This window comes from Lampris incognitus, chromosome 13 (genome assembly GCF_029633865.1).
Source record: "Lampris incognitus isolate fLamInc1 chromosome 13, fLamInc1.hap2, whole genome shotgun sequence".
In the NCBI taxonomy this organism is placed as follows: domain Eukaryota; kingdom Metazoa; phylum Chordata; class Actinopteri; order Lampriformes; family Lampridae; genus Lampris; species Lampris incognitus.
In genome coordinates, this window is record NC_079223.1 from 51,129,761 (window position 1) to 51,155,639 (window position 25,879).

At 44.5% G+C, this 25,879-nt stretch overlaps 1 protein-coding gene across 1 annotated transcript in view; it reads left to right on the forward strand.

Annotated features, from left to right (window-relative positions):
- The window catches only part of hells (helicase, lymphoid specific), a 35,932-nt gene extending 10,992 nt beyond the window's left edge, over nt 1-24,940 (forward strand). Inside the window, exons 5-23 of the mRNA XM_056291874.1 lie at nt 678-719; nt 800-833; nt 953-1,011; nt 1,103-1,141; nt 1,239-1,466; nt 1,645-1,827; nt 2,103-2,246; nt 3,547-3,743; nt 4,401-4,497; nt 12,911-13,072; nt 13,546-13,688; nt 14,005-14,152; nt 14,962-15,045; nt 15,723-15,842; nt 20,044-20,160; nt 20,643-20,802; nt 22,021-22,117; nt 23,820-23,896; nt 24,188-24,940. Of these exons, the coding sequence (XP_056147849.1) occupies nt 678-719; nt 800-833; nt 953-1,011; nt 1,103-1,141; nt 1,239-1,466; nt 1,645-1,827; nt 2,103-2,246; nt 3,547-3,743; nt 4,401-4,497; nt 12,911-13,072; nt 13,546-13,688; nt 14,005-14,152; nt 14,962-15,045; nt 15,723-15,842; nt 20,044-20,160; nt 20,643-20,802; nt 22,021-22,117; nt 23,820-23,896; nt 24,188-24,276 (2,220 nt within the window). The 3' untranslated portion in view covers nt 24,277-24,940. The remainder of the gene's footprint in view (nt 1-677; nt 720-799; nt 834-952; nt 1,012-1,102; nt 1,142-1,238; nt 1,467-1,644; nt 1,828-2,102; nt 2,247-3,546; nt 3,744-4,400; nt 4,498-12,910; nt 13,073-13,545; nt 13,689-14,004; nt 14,153-14,961; nt 15,046-15,722; nt 15,843-20,043; nt 20,161-20,642; nt 20,803-22,020; nt 22,118-23,819; nt 23,897-24,187) is intronic.
- Nucleotides 24,941-25,879: the final 939 nt, after the last annotated feature.

The window sequence follows — 25,879 nt, forward strand, 5'->3', positions numbered from 1 at the left end:
TTGTGTCTCTCCTGGCTTTTTCTCTCTGCTCAGTAATATACAATCGAAAGGGTTTTTAAAGTGAGACTGAATAGTTATTTGCTCTCTTTTTCTTTTTTTTACATATTTTCATACCCCCGTGTTGCTCCTTAAGCTTTGATTTCTGGAGACATTTATTTTACTATAGGAGAGCATGTGTGGTGGATTTCTTACTTGTAAAAAAACTGTAGTTAACTGTAAAGGAGTTGTGCTCAGAAATCAGTGATAATACCCTTAATAACACCATGGGAGCACAAATGGGGACACATTGAACTAAAATCCCAAGAAACATTGCAGCATTGGTAGCTGGAGTGGAACAGCAAGTGGCTGGGCAAACCCTGCTATATGGTATTTTCTAAAGCATGGTGACTTAATTAACCATGTATCCTAACATCTGAATCCTTTCAGACTTTTCACTGCTAGAACATTTAGTTAAGACAGCAAGAACAAATACTGAGGTTCACTTCGACAAATGGGCAGAAATGCAAAGGATTGCATAACAATTTTGATCATCACACATGGGTGCATTTTAAAAATGTACAGATACTAATGAATATTTGTACTTTTGTACATAGTTTCTAATGCTCACTTGTAAAAACTGGCATTTTAATGTGACAAAGCAGCATTTCATTGTTCTTATTTCGCATCTAAAATTTCAGGAGAAAATCAGGAAGGAGAAGCTTGAAAAGAAGGCTAAGAAGGTGAGATTTTACATGAATATTGGCATATTGCTTTATGTTGAAATACACAACGTTGCTCAGGCAGCTTTTGTTCCTTTCAGACACAGAACACGGATGGCACCGCACCTGAGAAAGGTGAGCAGCTCTTCTCTATAGTTGATAATAAACTGACATTTTCAATTATTTCCACTGTCTTATGAAATGTATGAGCTAGTGGATTTATCTGACAAGCTCTGACCTGTCTTTTGGAATAGACAAAAGGAAGCGGAAGAGGGATGATGACTATAAAATTGCTGATGTCATATCTAAAGAAGTAAGGTCTTTTGATTTTTGTCCATTTCAAATGTCTTGAATGTGTTCAGTTTTGGAATATATGCTCATGTTCGCCCTCTTTATTTTTCCAGGAAATCATGTCAAAGGCAAAGAAATCCAAAGTGGAAGAAGTATGATCATTTTTTAGCTTTATGTATCAACCTTCTCTTTATTTTTGCAACACCTTGTCATTGTCACACTTCTCATGTTGTAACTTGTTCTACACAGAAGCAAGTTCCCACCTACCGAAAACTAGAGGCAGAGGACATCGAGAAGATAAGCGACTCTAATGCTGACATCAAGGGCCGTCTGTCTGAAGTGGTACGGGACAAAGCCAAGCATCTCTTTGACCCTGACTGGACAGTAAACGGTCAACCTGTGCCAGAACAGCAGCCCAGATTCTTTACCGGCGGGGTCATGAGGTGGTACCAGATAGAAGGCATCGAATGGCTAAGAGTAAGATGTTTGTTTTACAACCCATGTATGGCATGCTATGTTTCAGTAAATCCCTGTTAAGGTCATTTTTTTCTTTCCCAAGACCGTCCTGACAGCTGTTGTTGAGAGAGAACGGTGCATTATCAGTTCTGGTTTTCTTGGTCGAGGTTTTCACATTGGAAATCTCACTTTTCATTAGATGCTGTGGGAAAACGGCATCAACGGGATCCTGGCAGACGAGATGGGTCTGGGTAAGACAATTCAATGCATCGCCCACATTGCCATGATGATAGAAAAGAAGGTGATGGGCCCCTTCCTGGTGGTGGCCCCCCTGTCCACTCTGCCCAACTGGGTTAATGAATTCAAACGCTTTACACCAGAGGTAAAAAACAAGACATGTTTTTTGTCAACATTAACATTTCTGACAAATAATCCTAGGTCCTTCCAAAGAGTGAAGCTGTCTTCTGGCATTTCTGTTTTACTTCACACAGTATTAACATGTTTGGCATCCAGTTTTATAATGGGGGGAAAATAATTTTCTCAATCAACTTTGATTTGAAATTTGATGTGGAATCACTAAAACATCAGAGAAGCCTGTCTGTGGTAAAACAGGGTGAAAAATGTTGTGCTGCATTGGTGTCCCCGGTTTTCTTTCAGTTGTCAGTGCAACTCTACCATGGGCCCCAGCCAGAGAGGGCCAAGCTGATTAAGCACATTCGAAGACCCCAAGGGCCCCTCAACATGTGTCCTGTTGTCGTCACTTCGTTCGAGATTGCTATGATTGACAGAAAGGTCTTACAGGTAGGCTCGTGTATATTATAAATTATTGAAAGAATATTCAGATATTCTGCAAGGGGGGCATTTTTTATTAATATACAAAGTGTAGAAAAATATAAATCCATTATAAAGATAAAATTTTAAAAATGTAGTTGACAGCAGTTAAACTTAAAAAAAAAAAAAGAGTGGACTTCTGTACAAAGAAAGTACTCTACGTTTATCCCTGAGGCTCATTTTTTTTATGAAACCAGTAACTTCTCTAACACCAGATGAGTGCCATAGATAAAGCTTTTGTCAGTCGTCAGATGGTAGAAAGTGTTGTAGAACCCTGAGAGCAATAGTGTGATTTTGTCATTGACATATCTATAATCTGACTAGTATTTATGTTCTCCACGTATGCCTACTCTCGCTGAGACCTTTTTGGGGTCATACTCTTCCAAAAACCTGTATATATGGCAACGTCTTGATATTAATCAGGCTGACACAGAAGTGTGTGAACATAGACCCTGACACCTTCTCGTCACAGAAAAGTCATTCAGAATGATTAGTACTAACCCTGAGAGTACAAACCACGACCGTCAGCACCTCGAAGTCTGACACCCCTTGAGACAAAATTGGCTTGACATGACTTGAGGCCATGGTTCTCTACCGGAAAATGGTGGATTGTTCCCTCCGGGTTGGGAATGAGTTGTTGCCTCGAGTGAAGGAGTTCAAGTATCTCGGGATCTTGTTCACGAATGAGGGCAGGATGGAGCAGGAGATTGACAGGTGGGTTGGTGCAGCATCAGCAGTAATGTGGACGTTGTACCGGACCGTTGTGGTGAAGAGGGAGCCGAGCCAGAAGGCAAAGCTCTCAATTTACCTATTCAATCTTCGTTCCAACCCTCACCTATGGTCATGAGGTTTGGGTAGTGACCGAAAGGGGGAGATCGCGGATACAAGCGACTAAAATGAGTTTCCTCCGTAGGGTGTCTGGGCTCAGCCTTAGAGATAGGGGGAGGAGCTCGGACATCCGGAGGGAGCTCGGAGTAGAGCCGCTGCTCCTTCGCATCGAAAGGAACCAGTTGAGGTGGTTCGGACATCTGATCAGGATGCCTCCTGGGCCAACTGGGAGGTAGAGCCAGAACTCACTGGAGGGACTACATTTCCAATGTGGCCTGGGAACGCCTTGGGATCCCCCAGGAGGAGCTGGAGGGCGTTGCTGGGGAGAGGGACGTCTGGAGTGCCCTACTTAGCTTGCTGCCACCACGACCCGACCCTGGAGAAGCGGCTGATGATGACATGAATAGATAGCACTAACCCAATCTCTCCCCTTCTCTGTCAGCGGTTCCAGTGGAAATACCTCATTGTGGATGAGGGCCACAGGATCAAGAACCTGAACTGTCGACTGGTGCAAGAGCTGAAGGCTCTTCCCACCGACAACAAACTCCTGCTGACTGGCACACCATTGCAGAACAACCTGGCTGAGCTCTGGTCCCTGCTCAACTTCCTGTTGCCAGAAGTCTTCGATGACCTGAAGAGGTATGGGACTATTTTTTTGCTTTTTACATTTTTCTCCCTCGGTTATCAAAGTCTCAGAAACGGCATCTTTGAGCCTGTTTTGAAATAGTTTGACAGTCTGTGTACTTGTAAGCTGTATTCTCAATCTGTGCTCCAAAGGCAGTGACGTGATTGGCAGCGGTTTCTGTCTTATATGCTCCGTCATGTGATTGATAATGGCTTGAGGTCACATGCCGAAATTTCTTTTACAGGCTCAAAACTGTGGCATTTTCGAAGGCTTAGAAATACAACTTGTACAAACAAAGTTAAAATTACTTTTCACTGTTATTGTCTTTGCTATGTTTTACGAGTGACTGAACAAGTGTCAAATTCTTGGAGGTTTAAAAAACTTGTTTTGGAGGATAAAATGGATCTGATTCCAGTGCTCGTATCGTTCTTTATTTATTTTTTTCCATTCCTTCAGAGATGTAAGAATGTTCAAGGCTCACTTTGTAAGTTCCACTATAAAGTCTTGTGAAAGAGTCAGGCATGGCTGGAGGTTTTATACCAGTAATGACATCTGAAAAACCATGAATTTAATCTGTACATGAGCAGTATTTTCACAACCTCGAATATAAAACAATAGATTTTTTTTTTCTAGCTCAATTTATAGACTTTTTTTCTTTTTTGCCCCTGCAGCTTTGAGTCATGGTTTGACATCGACACCATCAGTGCAGAGGGGGAGAACGTTGTGGCCAACGAGCGCGAGCAGAACGTTCTGAGCATGCTGCATCAAGTGAGTCCATAGGGCGAGTAACTCTAGCTGTCAGTCCTTCATGTAAACAAACTGCTCTGTATGTGTTTGTGTGTGTTTCTAATGTGAAGCTGAAAAAGTGAGCCGTTATACACTTAATCAGTCGCGTGTGTGTTTGTGTGTGTGTCTATCTATATATAGTATATATATATATAGAGAGAGAGAGAGATTTTCTTATAGCTCAAAGTTGTTAAATGGCAGAAGAAGCTTGTTTTGTGCTCAATGCACTCATCAGCTGCCCTACATGGTTAAAGTAAACGTCCTTATTTATACCGGTTGCCTACGTTCTATGCGCGGTGTTCAATTTCAGGGTGGGGGGATGGTCCAATCTACAGTTGGAGCTGTCAAATACACTCCTGTGGCAGACTGAATAAAATAGAAAAAAAAATAGACTGAAATAAACATATTACAACCAACAAATGAAATCCGTGGCAGACAACCTTCACTGCACATAAATAGAATGGTAACTTACAGCGAGCCCCAACAGCATGTTCTCGCCGACACTGATCTGTATCCGCAGGCCGAAAAGAGGATTCATGCTCCAAAGCTTCAGTTTGAACTGCAGATTTTATCATACTGTCACCCGGCAGATCAAGTGCATGAATATTAAAGCTCCTTGATAAGGCGCTGTGACCCAGATCGCAGTATAATGCACCTCAGCAACAACATTTACTCATTGATTTCAGGAGAAATTTAGACTTACTAGTTGCCCTACAGGATGACCCAGGAGGAAGCCATGTTCACACTGCACAAAAGCCTAGTTAACGCAGCATCGCTACGGCGCCGAGCGATCTGTTTGTCCCTTTCGACTTCAATCACTCTGAACACCTTTTACTTCCCCCCCCTGGTAAGATATGAAAAGGAACCAATACACTGTGATTGTACTGGTTCCTGTACTGGAACCAGTACAATCACTGTGTATTGGTTCCTTTTCATACCTTAAAAATTATTTTTATATATATATAGCGGGGTTTTTTTTTTTTTCTGAAAACCATCAATGGTGTTGGTAAGAGTGCTCAACAAATGAGGAGTGGAATATTAAGATTGATGTAGGGAAAAAAACTTTAATTCATAGCAGTGCAAGCCTGTTTTGTGCGCCACGCACTCATCAGCTACTAAGGTGGTTAAACAACAAAGACGATACAGCAAATAAATACCACGCTGCCCTGTGCCACACCCCTAGGTACGGTGCACAGCAACCAACTGGAGGATAGGAAACATTTGAAAAATAACATCAGAAACATTACAACCAATGGAGAAGAGACGGGCTCGTGTTGAAAAAGCAAGGACTTAAAGGGCCAGGACACTGTTGAAAAAGCATCACAGTTGAAAGAGATGGTGATAAATGTGATGACCCTTATTAGATGTTACATTTTAACTGTCTGCTCTTCCAACTGTGCTCCAGCCCCACTCCACTAAAGTATATATCATATAGTGGGAGGTATATGATAAAGTATGTTGTGGCGGACACTAGCGGCTATGCCTCTCACCCAGCAGGGCTGTGAGCTGGGGGCGTGGTTTACATTCCCGGGCTGTCTGGTGCAAGGTTGTTCCTGTTTCAGTTTGGTTTTGGAGCTGAGGAATAAAGTTCAAACTCGCCTTCGTCTCCTGTGTTTTTCCTCATCCTGCCACATTGGTGACACCGAACTGACATGTGACATGGAGCAGAAGAAGAGTGTGAATCCACTTCGGCCACGCCGCCCCAACTCTCACAGCCGGCTGTTCTCGCTGCGGCTGTGAAGCTCCCAGAGTTCTGGCAGAGCGACCCGGCTTCGTGGTTCCAGCATATTGAGGCGCTGTTCCACCTGCGTGGAATCTCCGCGGACGACTCCAGATACTATCTGGTCGTCGCTGCGCTGGACCAGCAGTCCACACGCCGGGCCATGCAGCTGTTGCGCGCCCCTCCGCAACTCGGTAAATACGTCGCCCTCAAACATCTTCTGCTCCGGAGGTACAGCCTATCTACCGCAGAGAGGGCAGACAGAATCCTTTCCCTATCCGGTTTGGGCGACGGGACGGCTGTGGATCTCATGGACAATATGCTGTCGCTGCTAGGCTCAAACGAAGGCGGATTCCTTTTCCCGCACGTTTTCCATAGCCAGCTCCCGTCTCCTGTGCGCGCGGCTTTGGCTAACTCCCCGTGTCTGGCCGCTGGTGACTGCCGAGGTTTGGCTGAGGAGGCCGATCGGGTCCTGCTGGCTACCAGACGGTTCTCTGTGCAGAGTGTGGCATCGGAGCCTCTGCAGCCGGCGTCGGAGGACGCGGACCCGGCAGTGGTGGCTGGAGTGACTGCCCGGAGACGGCGCGGGAGCGGCCTCTGTTTCTTCCACCAGCGGTTCGGCGGCAAGGCTAAGCACTGCGTCCCTCCGTGCACGTTTGAGACGGCGGGAAACTCCAGGGCAGCGCTCGGTAGCAGCTGTGGGCGCTGGTGGACGTAGTGAGCTGCTCTTCATTAAGGACACGATGTCAGGAAGACGGTTTCTGGTGGACTCAGGCTCGCAAAAGAGCCTACTCCCTCCTGCTAAGACAGACAGGTCGGCCGAAGGCGGCGGCCCACAGTTGAATGCAGCTAACAGTTCGTCCATTGCGACGTTTGGCACAAGGTTGGTGACTGTTTGCTTCCACGGGCGCCATGTTGAGTGGGACTTTGTAGTGGCCGCCAATACGGTTCCTATTATCGGCGCGGATTTTCTGTGTGCTAATGGTCTGCTGGTTGATATTGCAAACCGCCGTTTAATTGATGCTGTGTCTTTCGCCACTGTTCTGTGCGAGACGGGGAGCCAGGCCGTTAACACACGCTAACTTTTTAGCATTAGGTGATGTTTTTCAGCGTTTGCTGGCGGATTCTCCATCGGTGACTCCACCTGCCTTTTCCACCGCGGTTACTAAACACGGGGTAGAACATTTCATTCCCACTCTGGGACCGCCAGTTTTTGCGCGCGTGCGGCGCCTCAACACGGTAAAATGGGCTACAGCTAAGGAGGAGTTCGCCATCATGGAGCGTCTGGGTATAGTGAGGCGTTCCAACAGCCCGTGGGCCTCGCCGCTTCACATGGTGCCCAAGGCAGATGAGTTGTGGCGGCCTTGCGGCGACTTTCGCCGCCTGAACAACGTCACCACCAATGACCGCTATCCCATCCCACACATACAGGACTTTTCCATACGCCTGGCAGGTACCACTATCTTCTCTAAGGTGGACCTGGTGCGCGGCTATCATCAGGTTCCCGTGCGCGCAGAGGACGTGCCCAAGACCGCAGTGATCACCCCATTTGGGCTTTTGAGTTCATGCGCATGCCTTTTGGCTTGAAGGGGGCCGCGCAAACCTTTCAGAGGCTGATGGACTCGGTGTTGCGTGACCTTGCTTTCATGTTCGTTTATCTCGACGACATATTAGTGGCCACTCCGTCAGCTGAAGAGCACCTGGCGCACCTGAAACAGGTTTTCCGTCGTCTGGACGAACACGGCCTGATAGTCAACCTGGCCAAGTGTCAGTTTGGACTGCCGGTGATTGACTTCTTGGGTCACCGCATTTCGCCGCAAGGCGCGGTCCCGTTGCCTTCTAAGGTGCAAGCGGTGGCGGAATTTCCCCGCCCGTTCTCTGTTAAGGCATTGCAGGAATTCTTGGGCATGGTGAATTTCTATAACCGTTTCCTCCCTCGCGCTGCCCACCTCCTTCAGCCACTTTACGAAGCCCTGCGGCTTAAGAAGGCTAACGACCCTGTCGACTGGACTCCCGAACGGGTCCAGGCCTTTGACGGAGCTAAGTGCGAAGAGCACTCTGGAGCAGGTTTTCATCCAGGATCTCTCTGTACTTTGCTCCATTCATCTTTCCCTCGATCCTGACTAGTCTCCCAGTTCCTGCCGCTGAAAAACATCCCCCAAACATGATGCTGCCACCACCATGCTTCACTGTAGGGATGGTATTAGCAAGGTGATGAGAGGTGCCTGGTTTCCTCCAGACGTGACGTTTGGCATTCAGACCAAAAAGTTCAATCTTGGTTTCATCAGACCAGAGAATCTTGTTTCTCACGGTCTGAGAGTCCTTTAGGTGCTTTCTGGCAAACTCCAAGCAGGCTGTCACGTGCCTTTTACTGAGCAGAGGCTTCCGTCTGGCCACTCTACCATAAAGGCCTGATTGGTGGAGTGCTGCAGAGATGGTTGTCCTTCTGGAAAGTTCTCCCATCTCCACAGAGGAACGCTGGAGCTCTGTCAGAGTGACCATGGGGTTCTTGGTCACCTCCCTGACCAAGGCCCTTCTCCCCCGATTGCTCAGTTTGGCTGGGCGGCCAGCTCTAGGAAGAGTCCTGGTGGATCCAAACTTCTTCCATTTACGAATGATGGAGACCACTGTGCTCTTCGGGACCTTCAAAGCTGTAGAAATGTTTTGTACCCTTCCCCAGATCTGTGCCTCAATACAATCCTGTCTCGGAGGTCCACAGACAATTCCTGTGACTTCATGGCTTGGTTTCTGCTCTGACATGCACTGTCAACAGTGGAACCTTATATAGACAGGTGTGTGCCTTTCCAAATCATGTCCAATCCATTGAATTTACTACGGGTGGACTCCAATCAAGATGTAGAAACATCTCTAGGATGATCGGTGGAAACAGGATGAACCTGAGCTCAATTTTGAGTGTCACAGCAAAGGGTGTGAATACTTATGTACATGCAATATTTCAGTTCTTTATTTTTAATAAATTTGCAAATATTTCTACAAAACCTTATTCACTTTGTCATTATGGAGTATTTTGTGTAGATTGATGAGAAAAAAAAGGAATTTAATCCATTTTGGAATAAGGCTGTAACATAACAAAATGTGGGGAAAGTGAAGGGGTGTGAATACTTTCCGGATGCACTGTACATCGTAAAGTATATCATATAGTGGATTATATTTTAGATGTATGCTTTTTCAACAGTGTCCCAGCCCTTTAAGTCCTTGCTTTTTCAACATGAGCCCCAGTCATTCCCCCATTGGTTGTAATGTTTCTGAAGTTATTTTTCAAATGTTTCCTATCCTCCCATTGGTTGCTGTGCACCGTAACTAGGGGTGTGGCGTGGGGCAGCATGGTATTTACTGGCTGTGTCTTTTTTGTTGTTTAACCACCTTAGAGCTGATGAGTGCGTGGCGCACAAAACAGGCTTGTACTGCTATGAATGAAAGTTTTTTGATGCAGATGGACAGAAAGCCTACTGTTTGCATCATGGACTCATGTCTGGTGTGTCAAAAGCCAGATAGAACGTCAGCCGTTCTTTAAGCCTGCTGGTGTCTTGAGACCAATAGTGAGGTTCAAAATGATTGGCCATTGTAATATGATGCAAGCTGTAGTTGTAATACCAAATGCAGGCTGCTGAAATAGTTGATAAATATAGTTGTTCTGTTGAGCAGGTCTAGAAAATGGTGTTTCTAGGACTTCCCAAACTGTTGAGCCTTTGACACACCGGAGGTGGGAGATGCTGACTTAATATATTCATGGACTTAATTACTTTGTCATATCACCATTACTTCCTTCTGACATCTGACGCTGGGTGCACAAAGGTAGACTTGGATTACGGCTGAGGTCTACCCAGGGTATGACTTCAGATAGACGTCCCATTTGTTGCACAATGTTGTCCTAATTCTTGACTATGCCAAGTAGAACTAATTTGCTATGTCCATCCCTTATCTGAAGCGCTTATCCTGCTCTCAGGGTCACGGGGATGCTGGAGCCTATCCCAGCAGTCATTGGGCGGCAGGCAGGGAGACACCCTGGACAGGCCGCCAGGCCATCACAGGGTATTTTTTGTAAATTGAGACTCTTTCAAACTAAAAATCATGGCCACTTAGATTCGTTCGGCTCCATTCACTCCAGCAGAGAATGTGTGCCTTCTAGAAGAATACAACTGTTACAAGGAACATTTTCTGATGAATTCGGCAATATCTCCAAAAAATTCTCATTGCTCGCTCCATAATGTTGGTAGCAAACCAAAAAATATGAGCCGTGTTTTTCTTTTTTCTTTTTCTTTTTTTTCTTCCATTTACCAGCAGGTGCCTTCGATTGTCAGGGTGAAACACAACTCTTAACTGTTTAGCCTTTTGTGCAACTGTCTAACTCACTAGTCTAAGAGCAAAAGCAATATTGGTCTAACTTTAACACACCTTTGGTTTAACATACCTTTGTGCTACCAGCTGCTGATCTTAGATTTGTTTGCAGGTAACAACCCAAACACAACAGGGTGCAGTTTAATGCGACCCTGCATATACTGACCAGTAACGAACCGTGACTCTTCATGCTTGGCCCACTGAACCCCCTTCCCTCGTTGAAGACAAAAAGAAATTGACCAGCCTAGCTTACTTTATCCTCTCCTATAGTGTTGCAAAAAGTTACCGAAGACAGTTCTAACCCTGAAACACAAATTAAGTCTCTAGTCCAGTCTTTGCAAATAGCATGGAGAGAGTGATAGTTATCACTAAAACAAGAAACAGCCCATTTCTAAAGCAAAACGCAAATCCATACAAATTATAGCATAATCACATATAATAACAATAATACAAATAATAACATAATACAAGTAATAACATAATAATAACATATCACATATAACAACAATAATACAAATAACATAATCACATATAATAACAATAATACAAATAATAACCAATAATGGCCCTGTGATGGACTGGCGGCCTGTCCAGGGTGTCTCCCCGCCTGCCGCCCAATGACTGGATAGGCTCCAGAATCCCCGCGACCCTGAGAATAGGATAAACGGTTCAGATACTGGATGGATGGATGGATGGACAAATAATAACATAATAATAATAACATAATACAAAGAACATAATAATAACATGATCACATATAATAATAATAACATCATCACACAAGCTTTGTGTTCACTGAAGTGGAATATGGTGACAACGGGCTTGGGTGCAGAACGCATGACAGCTGCCCCCTCCTACCGCACAAAAACAAAAAAATTACACATACATCATGACAGCGCAGCCATTAGCCATAGACACTTAAGAGTGGTTGACAGTGCACAGTGATCATGGCATTTTGGGGAAACCACCACCACAAACAAATAATAGTGTTGTTGTTCTTCTCTTTTCAGCTACTCCCGTTAGGGGGCGCCACAGTGGATCATCCGTTTCCATCTCTTCCTGTCCTCTGCGTCTTCCTCTGTCACACCAGCCACCTGCATGTCCTCCCTCATCACATCCATAAGCCTCCTCTTTGGCCTTCCTCTTCTCCTCTTCCCTGGCAGCTCCATATTCAGCATCCTTCTCCCAGTATACCCAGCATCTCTCCTCCACACATGTCCAAACCATCTCAATCTTGTCTCTCTTGCTTTGTCTCCAAACCGTCCAACCTGAGCTGTCCCTCTAATATACTCGTTCCTAATCCTGTCCTTCTTCATCACTCCCAGTGAAAATCTTAGCATCTTCAACTCTGCCACCTCCAGCTCCTCCTGTCTTTTTCATCTGTGCCACCGTCTCCAAACTATATAACATAGCTGGTCTCACAACCATCTTGTAAACCTTCCTGTGCTGGTACCCTTCTGTCACAAATCATTCTTCTCCACCCACTCCAACCTGCCTGCACTCTCTTCTTCACCTCTCTTCTGCACTCCCCATTACTGTGAACAGTTGACCCCAAGTATTTAATACTCATACGCCTACCTAGCTAGTTAATGTGTTTTTTTTTCCTCTCTCTCTGGCTAGCTTGTGATTCATGTCCCCCCCCAGTGGGCAGAACTTGTCATAAAGTTATTGGTAGTAAAGCCCACCCATTTAGAGGTCAATTTTACTGTCATTTGAAATTACTCTCAATTGTTTGGACCTCTGTAGAATTATAGCTGGACCAGCAATCACAGAGCTGGAAGTAATACCGTTTTCTCTGCAGCAACTGCAGAGGCAGCAGAATTCTGACCAGGAGACAAAGGGGCTTCTTTCATTGATCCCTTCACATTCCAACACAAACTGAATAGGCAGGCCTGGAAGGTTTATTTCCTCTGAAACATTTTGTTTAAGTGTTGATTGTCAAATTATGAATCAATAAAACAATTAGAACCGATGACTTTTTAAATATTTTTTAGAATATCTTAGGAGGGGCCCTGATGGTTCCCCTCTGGTACTGACGGTGGTCAGTCTTTGATTTTAAAGAATGTTCTTGTCGGTGTTGTGTTCAGAGTGCTAGCAGCTATGGAAATTTAAAAATATTCCATGGAATGCAAACCTAACTAATTAAAGAATGATTGGAAAGATAACTAAGTATTGTTCCAAGAATTTTCTAGAAAGGGAAAAAAATATTTCAATTCCTCATTTTTAGGAAGTACATAATTTAGCCACCTAAATTTCCAGACAGGGCACAATCTGTTTCTTTGTTTCTCTGGATTTGACAGAGCTCTCTGGTTTCAGATTTTAACGCCGTTTCTTCTGAGAAGACTGAAGACCGATGTGGCACTGGAAGTCCCTCCTAAGAAGGAGATCATCGTTTATGCCCCTCTGACAGCAAAGCAAGCAGCATTTTACACCGCAGTGGTCAACAAGAACATCTGCAAGATGTTGGGCCAAGAAAAGGTAATGTCAGTCTCCAATCCCTTTGTCCGTAAGAAAAACTAATTCCACTTAACACTAGAACGACTGGGATTTCACTCCTACCTCAAGTGACCATGGGCGGTCAAAATGACCGCTGGTTTTTAAACTCTATATTCTGTCAAGATAAATACCCAATTGAGATATTAATGCATTACATATGGTAGTATGTCTGTCAAGAAACGGCTGACACCAAAATAACATTTTAACAACTACTACTCCGTGTTCTCCGGTTCCCCCCCACCATCAAAGACATGCATGTTAGGGTTAATATGCCAGCCTCTGCCCCTCACCAAGGCAATAGGAAAGAAGAACCGGGGTTGGTCCCTGGGCGCTGCAGCTGCCCACTGCTCCTTGCATAGGATGGGTCACATGCAGGGAACAAATTCCTTGTAAAAATACAATGACAAAATGAAGTGACTAAGGCTAAGAAACCTCTGCTTTCTTGGTCCCTTTAGAAAGAGGCTTCAGTGGATTTGACAACTAGTGGCAGGCCCATACGTGGCAACAGGAAGAGAGTGAATTACAGTGAATTGGATGGAGACGGCCCCCATCAGCTGGAAAAGTACCTGGAGAAAGTTCGCAAGGAGGTAGAGCAGAGGTCAGCACCGCCGTCTATTGGAGAAAACCTAAAACTCTCTCCTGACACCATGCTGTACTCAGACAGATCAGTAAACTCACTTATCTGTCATGTTCTGATTATTGAAATTTTATTTTCTGAGTGTTTAAATTCTCTTTGTTTCTTTAAGAGCTATTTCATTACCAAACTACCGTCCATCATTTTTTGATTTAAACAGATTTGTTTGCAAAAATTGATGCAAAAACGATTTTTAAAAGAAATTACTTAACCCAAGTGTTGCTACAGTTTCATTTGCAAAGCTAGCATCCACTCTGCTTTCCTTTGTTCTGTCCCACAGCTCAAACCCCATAGTGGTGCACGTGAAGAGCCACCTCGATGCACAGATAAATCTGAAACTGCAGAACATCCTGATGCTGCTGAAGAGGTGCTGCAACCATCCCTATCTCGTGGAATACCCTCTAGACCCAGTCACCCAGGAATTCAAGGCAGGGACCTGCATCTGTTCCTTTCTCTGTCTGCAGAAGCACTGCTACCCTGTAGATGAAACAACTGCTGCTCTTCTGCAGCACTTTTGTTTGTGACCAGGAACAAGCACCTTTCCTTAATTCTTATTCATCTCGACAGTTCTACTGACTGTTACATTATTTGGTATCAGATTGGGGGAATATTGTTTTGCCTAATGTATTTGAAACACAATTTCAATTTGAAATCAAACATTTTTTTTTAATCCATGGTTGTCACTCTGGTCCTCAACAATGGATGAACATAATGAACTTCCTGGCAGAATGGGAAACCAGCAGTGTTGGTGCTGCTTGAGGATTAGGTTTGAACTACTGATTGAGTGATAAAGTGAGGGCTCTTAAGCACTGTTGTTTGTGTTATCAGACATCCAAGGCCTGTAATAATTATTTATTTAGGCTGGTTCTCCGCATGGAATGGGTTGTATCCAGGTGTTGTGTAACGGTCATTCTCCTGATAAACATTTTATGCATTGTTTCCTCACCCTACTTTTGTGTTTGAGGTCTGATTGGTTAGAGTTGGACACATCACCAGAAAGTTAACCAATGCTCTCGAAAAATAAGTCTTACAAGATAAAGATATTCAGAGTCACACTATATCTATAATATGTGTATTATCCAGGTTGTACCATTCATATTTGGGGACCTGTGAGCCATGCAGATGACTTCTTTCATGTTTCTTGCTTTCTGTGGGATATGGGTTCTTGTATTATGATTGAATAGCGACCCTTTTTCCCCTCCCTTTTTTTTTCTTCCCCCCACTCGTGTCCTAGTAGATTGATGAGCAGTTGGTCCAGAGCTCAGGGAAGTTCCTCATCCTGGACAGACTGCTGCCTGCATTGAAGAAAAGGGGCCACAAGGTACTGAGACTTCCAAGGGGCCAAATGGACTTGTATAAAGTTGCCTTTATTAGCCACATCTAAAGGAACAGCAGTACGGGTTTAGAACCGCAACCAGGTTTACAGTTGCATCTTCTTACCTGATTTTTTTTTTTGCCCCTTTTTCTCCCAATTGTACTTGGCCAATTACCCCACTCTTCCAAGCCGTCCCGGTCTCTGCTCCACCCCCTCTGCCAATCCAGGGAGGGCTGCAGACTACTACATGTATCCTCCGATACATGTGGAGTTGCCAACCGCTTCTTTTCATCTAACTATGAGGAGTTTCACCAGGGGGACGTAGCGCATGGGAGGATCACGCTATTCCCTCAGTTTCCCCCCCCCAAACAGGCGCCCTGATCAACCAGAGGAGGCGCTAGTGCAGCAGCCAGGGGACTTACCCACATCCGGCTTCCCACCCGCAGACACGGCCAATTGTGTCTGTAGGTAACATGGGGATTCGAACCGCCGGTCCCCGTGTTGGTAGGCAACGGAATAGACTGCTTCGCTACCCAGACGCCCTTCTCACCTGAATTTAAGATATGGCACTATTCTGTTACATGGGACATTTTTGGTCTTGGTTGGTAAGAAATGTGGCATGTGATTCTTACCCATGAGTGTAGTTGTGACTGCTGGTGTGTGTGGTTGTTGCTGTTTTTCAGGTGCTGATATTCAGTCAGATGACCTCCATCTTGGATCTCTTGATGGACTACTGCTACCTGCGCGGGTTCCAGTACAGCCGGCTGGATGGCTCCATGTCCTACACTGACAGAGATGAGAATGTGAGTTGTACACTTAACAAATTTCAAACCAATTCTTGGATTCTTGTTTTGTGGTCTTTAGGACAACTGCAAGCCTCGTTTATGAAGTAAACTCCTACTTAGGTAACAAATCAAACTGATAAGTAAGGTTACAACAAAGGTTTGGCATTTTTCTTGTTAAAATTTTCTGGTAGTCAAATCCAAGGGCTTGGTAGGGTCTCACAAAAGTCAAGTCATCAATTTTATTTGTATAGCCCTTTATCACAAACTACAAATTTGCCTCAGGGGGCTTTACAGCAATACAACATTGTGTCCTTAGACCCTCACATTGGATAAGGAACAACTCCCAGAACAAAAAAAATACCTTTAACAGGGAGAAATACTAGGAAGGAACCTCAGGGAGAGCAACAGAGGAGGATCTCTCTCCCAAGACGGACAGATGTGCAATGGATGTTGTGTTTACACAATTTACATAATACAACATTGAAAGAGGATAACACAGTTATAATGGAATTATAAGCAATATGAAAAATACATGATGAGGAGGATGCCAAGCAGTGTCCAGATGCCACTGGAACAGCCCAGGACCTGAGCCACGCCATCACCATGTAGACCTGACAGGAGGACAGACTACACATGCACACAGCGGAGACTCACATCACACCATTCACACACACAGGAGAAGAGAATGAGAAGACATCATTCAGAGAGACGAAATACTTGAGACAACAGTTTGCAAAAGTCAATAATCTGTACTCTAATCTGGTCAGCAGAACAGTGGTTGGTAAATTCATTGAGACAGAAACCGACCCGCCATGCAGTCCAGGTTGTGAAGGACTCAACTTCAAGACAACCAATTGTAGGTTAAGACAAAAAGATGAGTTTTAAGTTTGGATTTAAAGGACTCAACGGACTCTGATGATCTGATGGCAGCAGGCAGGTTATTCCACAAGAACGGGGCCCGATAGGAAAAGGCCCTGCTGCCACCAGCTGACTTCTTTTTAACTTTGGGTACACACAGGAGCCCTGTATTTTGAGAACGAAGAGCTCGAGATGGCATGTAAGGTTTAAGGAGATCAGACAGGTAGGATGGGGCAAGCCCATTTAGGATTTTATAAGTCAGCAGAAGCACCTTGTATTCTGATCTAACTTGGATAGGAAGCCAATGAAGGGAGGCAAGAATTGGTGTAATATGGTCAAATTTCCTAGTTCTAGTTAGGATTCTAGCAGCAGCTTTCTGAACCATCTGAAGACTTTTCGTACTAGAATGTGGCAGATCTGAGAACAGAACATTACAGTAATCAAGTCTGGATGAAACAAATGCATGTATTGGAGTCTCTGCGTCAGCCGTGGAGAGGAAAGACCGAATTTTAGCTATGTTACGTAAGTGAAAAAATGAAGTCTTGGTGATTTCTTTAATGTGCTTATCAAAGGAAAGGCATGGATCAAACGTAACACCAAGATTTTTGGCTGCCACACTTTGTGAAATTACAGAGTGTGTTGCTTACTTTTAATCGTTGACCACAGGTCAGCTATACCATCAGCTATACTGTTTACATTGTCTGAATGGATATCTGGGGGCTCATCTTTAACAGGACAAAGGTGGTGTTAAAAGTGCCTCTTCATGTAAATACGGTAAAGGCCTGATAACAGAGGGAGGTGTGAAAGCCCTTTGAGTGTCATGGGAGGCGGTCCTGGCAGAAGACGGGATGAGGGGCAAACTCTTAAGTATGCACCATTGTGGTGGAAACTACCTTCTCTTCATGACAAAGTCACTCTGGGTACATATCATTGTAATCGAAACAATGGGCATTGTTCTACTGTGTGGTATAAACATTGTGTGCTCCAAGATCGGGGCATGCACAAGTGCCTGAGATTGTCATTAAACCAGGGTGTAGGACTCTTTAGTCGCCTAGCTCTGGTAGGGAGAGGTGCAACTGAATCGAGGAGCCTAGAGAAGGGCACGTTTAAGTCACTAGGGAAATATTCAACAGAGTCAGTCTCTACAGTGAAAGGAGCTAAGACTTCAGGCAGCTGCTGGCAAAATGCAGCTACAGTGGAGGGACCAATGTGGCGAGTGGAGATCACATCTGTGCCGACATTAACTGGACAGGCCAATAATGCTTTGAATTTAATGAGAAAATGATCTGACACAGCAGATGTTTGGCAAGACATTCAGACAAGAAACAGCTATCTGTTAAGATAAAACCAAATCAAGGGTGTTACCACTGCAGTGAGCTGACTGTCGAACAAACCAAATGGAGCCAAAATTATCAACAAGTGCCAGAAAGGCTTTACTTAGAGGATCAGCAGCCTTATTCAGATAAATATTGAAATCACAATGAGTAACAAGACCTGAGATAAATTCTGCAAATTCTTCAAGAAATAGTGAGTAAGGGCCAGGAGGTTGGTAGAGTATCACAATCCTGGCTGAGCAGAGTCTGTTCGTGGCTGAGGGAGTTGGACTTAGAAGAAGAGCCTCAAAAGATTTGAAATTAGATTCAAGTTTAGAAGTTCAGAATCATGTTTATTTGCCATATAGGATTGCACATACATAGAATTTGACTCCGGTTTGGTGGCTCTCTCAGTGTACTTACCATAGAATAACAACATGACAACACAACAATCTTCAGATATATACACAAGGATTGAATTATACAGGTGAAATAAGAGGTGATAAAGTGCAGTGGTATAGCGAATATATCAGAGATGCTGAAATACATGTTAGCAGGTTACTGACATACATGGCTGAGTAAATGGACATGACAGAGCGTACAATGGCTGGATTTATTGACAGTGTTAAGTGTTCATTTGAATGACAGCCCACGGAAAGAAACTGTTTTTATATCTGGTTGTTTGGGGGTACAGTGCTCTGTAGCGCCCACCAGAGGGGAGGAGTTGGAACAGGTTGTGACCCGGGTGTGATGGGTCTGCAGTGATGTTTCCTGCCCGTTTACTGAGTCTGGAGGTGTATAAGTCCTGAATGGAGGGCAAGTTGGCACCAATGATTTTCTCTGCAGACCTAACTGTCTGTTGTAGTCTGTCCCTGTCCTGTGTGGTGGCCGAACCAAACCAGACAGTGATGGATGTGCAGAGGACAGACTGGATTATTGCGGTGTAGAGCTGAATCAGCAGTTCTTGAGGCAGTTTGAATTTCTTGAGCTGGCAGAGAAAGTACATCCTCTGCTGGGCCTTTTTGATGATTGTGTCTATGTTGGATGCCCACCTTAGGTCCTTCAGAGATTGTGGAACCCAGAAATCTGTAGGTTTTCACCGCAGACACCATGCTGTTGAGAATGGTGAGGGTGGGCAGTGTTGGGGGACTCCTCCTAAAGTCCACTGTCATCTCCACTGTTTTGAGCATGTTCAGCTCCAGGTGTTTATGGCCGCACCAGAGGGCCAGCTGATCAGCCTCTTGTCTATATGCAGACTCTTTCCTATCCCAGATAAGGCCAAAGATGTTTGTGTCATCTGCAAACTTCAGGAGTTTAACAGACGGGTCTCCTGAGATGCAGTCTTTTGTGTGGAGGGCAGAGCACGCATCCTTGGGGGGAAATGTCCGGGGGGGGGGGGGGGCACTGTCATCTCCACGGTTTTGAGCATGTTCAGCTCCAGGTTGTTATGGCCGCACCAGAGGGCCAGCTGTTCAACCTCCCATTTATATGCAGACTCATTACTATCCCAGATGAGGCCAATATGGTTGTGTCTGTAACTGCGGAACAGACACCACACACCTTTAACAAGGCTGCTTTGACTGCAAATGCAATATAGCCAACTGCTAAGCTAGGCTAAGCTCGAAGCTAGTAAACAGACTAGGAACAAAAGGCTGCCCCCTAACACAACATTTGTTTGAGAGAAAACTAGAGAATCTAACAATAAGTGAACTAAGCACAGAAAATGGCGAAATTAGTAGGACAAATGAAGAGGGCAGGGCAGAATATAGAGAAGAGAGAGTAAGAGAAGATACAGCAGTTATTGAACTAACAAAGCCAAATCTCACAAATGTGGAAGCTGGAAACGGCTGGCAGTGACGGTGGCAGCGATAACGGGCAGAAAGCAGTTTGTACTCTTGTTTTATACATGGGGACCTACAAATAATGGATTACAAGGTTGTCACTACCTCCTTTCATTTGATTAGCTGCTTGATATGCTAGTTCCAAATGAACAACCATTTGCCATCTTTTTGTATTGCTTCACCCACGTTTTTTGGTTTGTTCCACAGATGACCAAGTTTTCCACAGATCCAGAAGTGTTCCTGTTCCTTTTGAGCACCAGAGCTGGGGGACTCGGGATCAATTTGACAGCTGCTGACACAGTTATCATTTTTGACAGTGACTGGGTGGGTGCAAATGCAGACATTTCAATCCAGAGTCTTTATCTTACCAATAAATCATGTGCTAATGTTGCTGTTTATATTGGTCATACACCATCAACGCTAAAGGTCTAGGCATGTATTTTGGAGTGTTGTGGTGAGAAATCAGAGTGAATGTCCTTTCAAATTTATAGAAACACCATGTATATTTTTATATATCAAACTCAGAATTTATAATCCCACTTGGCACTAAATACTCATGGAAACCCCCCATAGGCATGTATTACAAACAAACACTCAGCCATAGATGTGGTGGTCTTATGCTAACCTTGGTCAAGGTAAGGGTCATTGCATAACTGCTGTAATGTTCTTGTATAACCTTGTCTGTCATGTATATCTTGTTTGTAAAAGACTTCTTATAGGTTGTAGAAATGAAAATGCTGCTGCTTAGACAAGGACTAGATTGCGATCACTGCTGATTCTGTGAGTGCTATCCCTCACCCTCTCAGAACCCTCAGGCCGACCTGCAGGCTCAAGACCGCTGCCATCGTATTGGACAGACCAAACCAGTGGTGGTGTACCGCCTGGTCACAGCCAACACCATCGACCAGAAGATTCTGGAGAGGGCCTCTGCCAAGAGGAAGTTGGAGCAGATGGTCATCCATAAGAGTGGGTGTCTCGACTGGACATGGATCCATAAAGAGCTTTTACATTTTTGTTAAAATATCAGTTGCATTGTTGGAGGATAGGATTCATCACCATAATAAGCCACGCTACCTAGAGATCCCTAGCTTTCTCTCTTCTCCCTGTTGTAACAATCATTTCTTAGCAACCACTGCTAGCCAACCTATCTCAGTCAACAGCCCAGAATACTGTTGGGCCAGCCTGTACTTGTCAGTAAAGACACTGTAGATCCAAGATGTTTAAAATATGTGGCTGGGGAATATATGAAAGTGACACCCAGTATCCTGATTGAATGGATGCAATCCATTTTCATCCATTTCCAAAACAACTGGACATGTAATTACTATCACGTCCCTGTCATGGGGCTTGTTGGCACTGAGCAGTTTATAATTATAATTTCAGAGGTCTCTGTGCTCCTTTATATATGAGGACAAACAATATTGCACATTGTTAGTATTACCATGTGAGTTAAATGTTCGTCTCCTAATCATCAGCACTCTCAAGTTAAGGATGCAAGCTCAGCGTACTTCTGAACTAATATCAAGCAATAACCACAGAGAACTTTAGGATTAAAGTTCTCCTTAGGGTGATTGGTTCTGCTGTTAATGATCCCTCCATTTCTTTTTTTTAACCTGATGTTAAATTGTGTGAAAAATGTCTCCACATCTGGGAAGTTGTTCCACTTCTCTCAACTCTGGCTGATGGCATATGATGTGAGACCTAACATCTGTAGTGTTCCCCAAATACTTAATATTGAATGAGTCATGTCAAGCTCCTCCTTCCCCGAGGTTGTAAAATCCAAAATGCACCCAAATGCTTGCCTTCAGTGATGATGGGACTGGCTGAATTTGTTGCTGCTCCATTTTTAGAAAGGCTAGCAAGAGCTAACGTTAGCGGCAACTGACTAGCCACTGTCGTGTTTTCCGGAAGCCGGAACGGGTGCGCAGCAAGTCAACATTACCAGCAGTGAGGAGGCTACTTAAGACTGAGGAAAAAAACGTTTTTAAAAATCAATTTTTGGAATTTGTGAATCTATTCAGAATCATAGAAGATAAGAATCATGATGAATCGATTCCCCACACACACACACACACACACACACACTTCTACTATATAAATAAAGTTATTATTATTGAGAGAATATGGCAGAAATGTGCTCTGTCGCTGCTAAATGTTATTTTTACCTCTTTTTGTGTTCCTCAGACAAATTCAAAGGAGTGAAGATGGAGCTGAGCCAGAGTAAAAGCTGCATCGATCTAAATGAGCTTATGGACTTGCTCAAAGGCAGAGACACTGCAAAGTAAGATATAATTCTCTGGTTAGACATGAAGTTATACACTGATGAGCCAAAACATTATGACCACTCACCGGTGAACCAAATAACGTTGATCCTCTCCAAACAAGGGCACATGTCAAGGTCCGGGTAGATTAGATGGTAAGCGAACAGTCAGTTCGCGTAGCCAACATGTTGGATGCAGGAGAAATGGGCAGGAGTAAAGACCTGAGCGACTTTGACAAGGGCCAAATTGTTATGGCCAGACGACTGGATCAGAGCAAATCTGAAACGGCAAGGTTTGTGGGGTGCTCCCGGTCAGCAGTGGTAAGTACGTACCAACAGTGGTACGTACTCACAAACCACAAACTGATGACAGGGTGTTTGGCTTCTAAGAGGCATTGATGCGTGAGGGCAACGAAAGCCATCCTGTCTGGTCTGAACTGACAAAGTCTACTGTGGCAGGGAAAATTTTAATGATGGTTACGGGAGGATTGTGTCACAACCAGTGGCAGCTGGTGCTAACAATTTTTTTTGGGGGGGGGGGGGTTGCAGTTTACCTTGGCGCATTTACCTTAGCAATTTACCTTGGTGCTGTGCCAAGGTAAATTGCGTCCCCCCAAAAATTGTTGGCACCAGCCGCCACTGTGCTTGAGCTTGCACGATCTAGATCCCCAAATTCGTCCTCAGCAGCTGCTGCCGCGCTCTCTAGCCACAGTGTGTGAAGACTGGCTAGAAGCTCTGCTTTAATTCTAGCAGCCTCCGCTGGTCACAACACAGTGCATTGCACCCTGCCGCGTATGGGGCTGCATAGCTGCAGACCCATCAGAGTGACACTGATGCCTCCTGTCCACAGTCCAAAGCACCCACAATGGGCATGAGAGTGTCAGAACTGGACCTTGGAGCAGTGGAATAAGGTCGCCTGGTCCGATGTGTCCTGTTTTGTTTTAGATCACGTGGATGGCCGAGTAAGTGTGTGCCAGTTAACTGGCGACGTGATGGCACCAGGATGCACTGTGGGAAGACAACAAGCCGGTGGAGGGAGTGTGATGCTCTGGGCAATGTTCTGCTGGGAAACCCTGCGTCCGGCCATTCATGTGAAAGTCAATTTGACATGTGCCACTTACATAAACATCATTGCAGACTGGGTACACCCCTTCATAGCCATGGTGTATTCCCTGATCGCAGTGGCCTCTTTCAGCAGGATAATGCACCCTGCCACTCTGCACACATTGTTCGTGAATGGTTTGAGGAACATGATGAAGTGTTCAAGGTGTTGCCCTGGCGTCCACATTCTCCAGATCTCAATCCAATTGAGTATTTGTGGGATGTGCTGGACTGATAAGTCTGATCCGCAGCAGCTCCAACTTGCAAATTACAGGACTTGAAGGATCTGCTGCTAATGTTTTGGTGCTAGATACCACAGGACACCTTCAGGGGTCTTGTAGAGTCCATGCCTCAGCGGGTTGGCGCTGTTTTGGTAGCACACAAGAGGACCAAGAGCATTATTAGGCAGGTGGTCATTATGTTTTGGCTCGTCAGTGTACATACAAAATTAAAAATGTTTTAACACAAACAATTTTTGAGAAATTGTGCCGCACATAAGACCTGGGAACGAACATCCTGACATTACTGGATGAAACGGATGCTGAGTTTCCTTTCCTCTTGGACGGTGGTGTATCACCATGTCATTCGTTGTTTGTGTCTCTTTTTGTTTCTTTGCCTTCAGGGAGGTGAAAGGCTCAAAGGGGAAAGTGATCAGCGACAAGGACCTGGAGACCTTACTGGATCGCAGCGACTTGCTGGGTAAATAAATCAGCCAAAATTAAATGAATTGGGAATTAATTAATACACGTGGAATCGTTACTTCGAAGGCATCCCAGGATGCACTGCTCCCGGAACGTGTCATGCCTGCTGCCACGTGTCCATTTTTATGTGCTGTAACCCATAGGACCCATTTTTCGCATCAGAAAAAAATAAAATAAGGTGTTTACATACGTTGATGTAACAAAAATTAATTTAGCGATTTTTCTGTAATTAAAAACGTTATTAACTTCAACTTAGAGGTAAAAAGAAGTGGTTCTGTCTTGTTTTCAGACAGGGAAAAAAGGAGCTTGAAGCAAGAGAAGGTGGGAGTTTTCAGAGTTCTTGAAGCCAAAGAATCAGCCGACATAAGCCTGGCCTGAGACGACGTTCCTCGAGTAGAAAAGTTAAAGCCGGCTTCGTGGGACCACTCATGGAGCTGCAGGAAAATACCTTACAACTACTCTTTTGTAACTCTTGAAAAACGTATATAATCATTTGTTTGGTCTACTTTCTTTTTATTGCGCTACAGTAACTCTGTTGTGACTAGTGAGTCACCGCTGTTCCTGTTGGCAGTCGGTGAACAAGAGAGAAAACAAGTTCACCTTCATACATTAGTGCCACAGACATTCCACCCTTATCGTCACATTTTGAAATGTTATGAGCCGTGTCATCACATCAGGTAATGTCACAAGAACAACACATTGAATACACGCTATGTGCACTTTAATGCAATGAAAGCATACTTACAACCTGTCTCAACCACTGTTTTTTTTTGTTTTGTTCATTTGTTTTCTTGCTGTTGTATAAATAAACATAACCTGAACATACCCGAGCTGTAGACTTGAGACTTAAGACTTCGGACTCGGATTCAAGTCGTGAAAACCAGAACTTGGGACTCGACCTGGACTTGCCTGCTGTGAGACTCGGCCTTACTTGCGACTTGACTCCGTTGGGATTCGAGACTTGAAAGCTCAGACTTGAAAACATCTGACCTGTTAAAACCTTGTAGCAATTTTTTATTAAAAAAAACCGTTTTTGTTTTTTTATGCATCTCTGTTTTGTCCTCTTTAGCCTACTTTGTCCTCCGTTATGCCGCTTGGCTAAATGCCCATTCTGCAGTGATACTTCTTAGTGACTGATACTCACTTTAAATCAGTGTGAAATTATGAAGGATACACTTAACATAACAGTGTGTATATATATATATATATATATATATATATTCTGTTATGTACGAAACAGGCCTGTACTGCTATGCATTAAAGCTTGTTTCCTGTGTCTGTTGATATATATATATATATATATATATATATATATATATATAAATAAGATGGATGTAGGAAAAAACCTAACACATTGCAGTATAAGCCTGTTTCGTCCATCACGCACTCATCAGCTGCCAATGTGGTTAAACAACAAAGAAAACAGCACAGCCCATAAATACTACGTTGCCCTGTGCCACGCCCCTAGTTACAGTGCACAGCAACCAATGGCAGGATAGGAAACATTTGAAAAATAACATTACAACCAATGGGGTAGGGACTGGGGCTCGGTTTGAAAAATCAAGGAGCTATATGTTACATATGTATGAATTTAAAGTAACATGTTAGCAAACACCACCCATCAGAAGTGCAGAACAGTAGTTCACACTATATTCACACGCCCATCACATAGTCCATACAGCGTACAGGGGGTCAGGCCGACCTCCCGGCCCGGAAGAGCCTAGGTGAGGCAAGGATGGGCTCGGGAATCAAAGGAACAGCGTCCGGTTCAAGATAACAGTCCATGTCCGTTAGAAACAAACGAGCCTGCGGGGCAAGCGGGAGGCAGCATCCCCCTGCAATGCAGCCGGTGGAAAAAAGGGTGAAGAGAGTCCTTGATGGTTCTGCCAAAAGTAAGGCCACAGCCGCAGCCTCTCATAATGAATGGTTTGGGGAGGAGACTCCTCCCCAAATGGGCTAATAATCTGATATGTGACCCCCA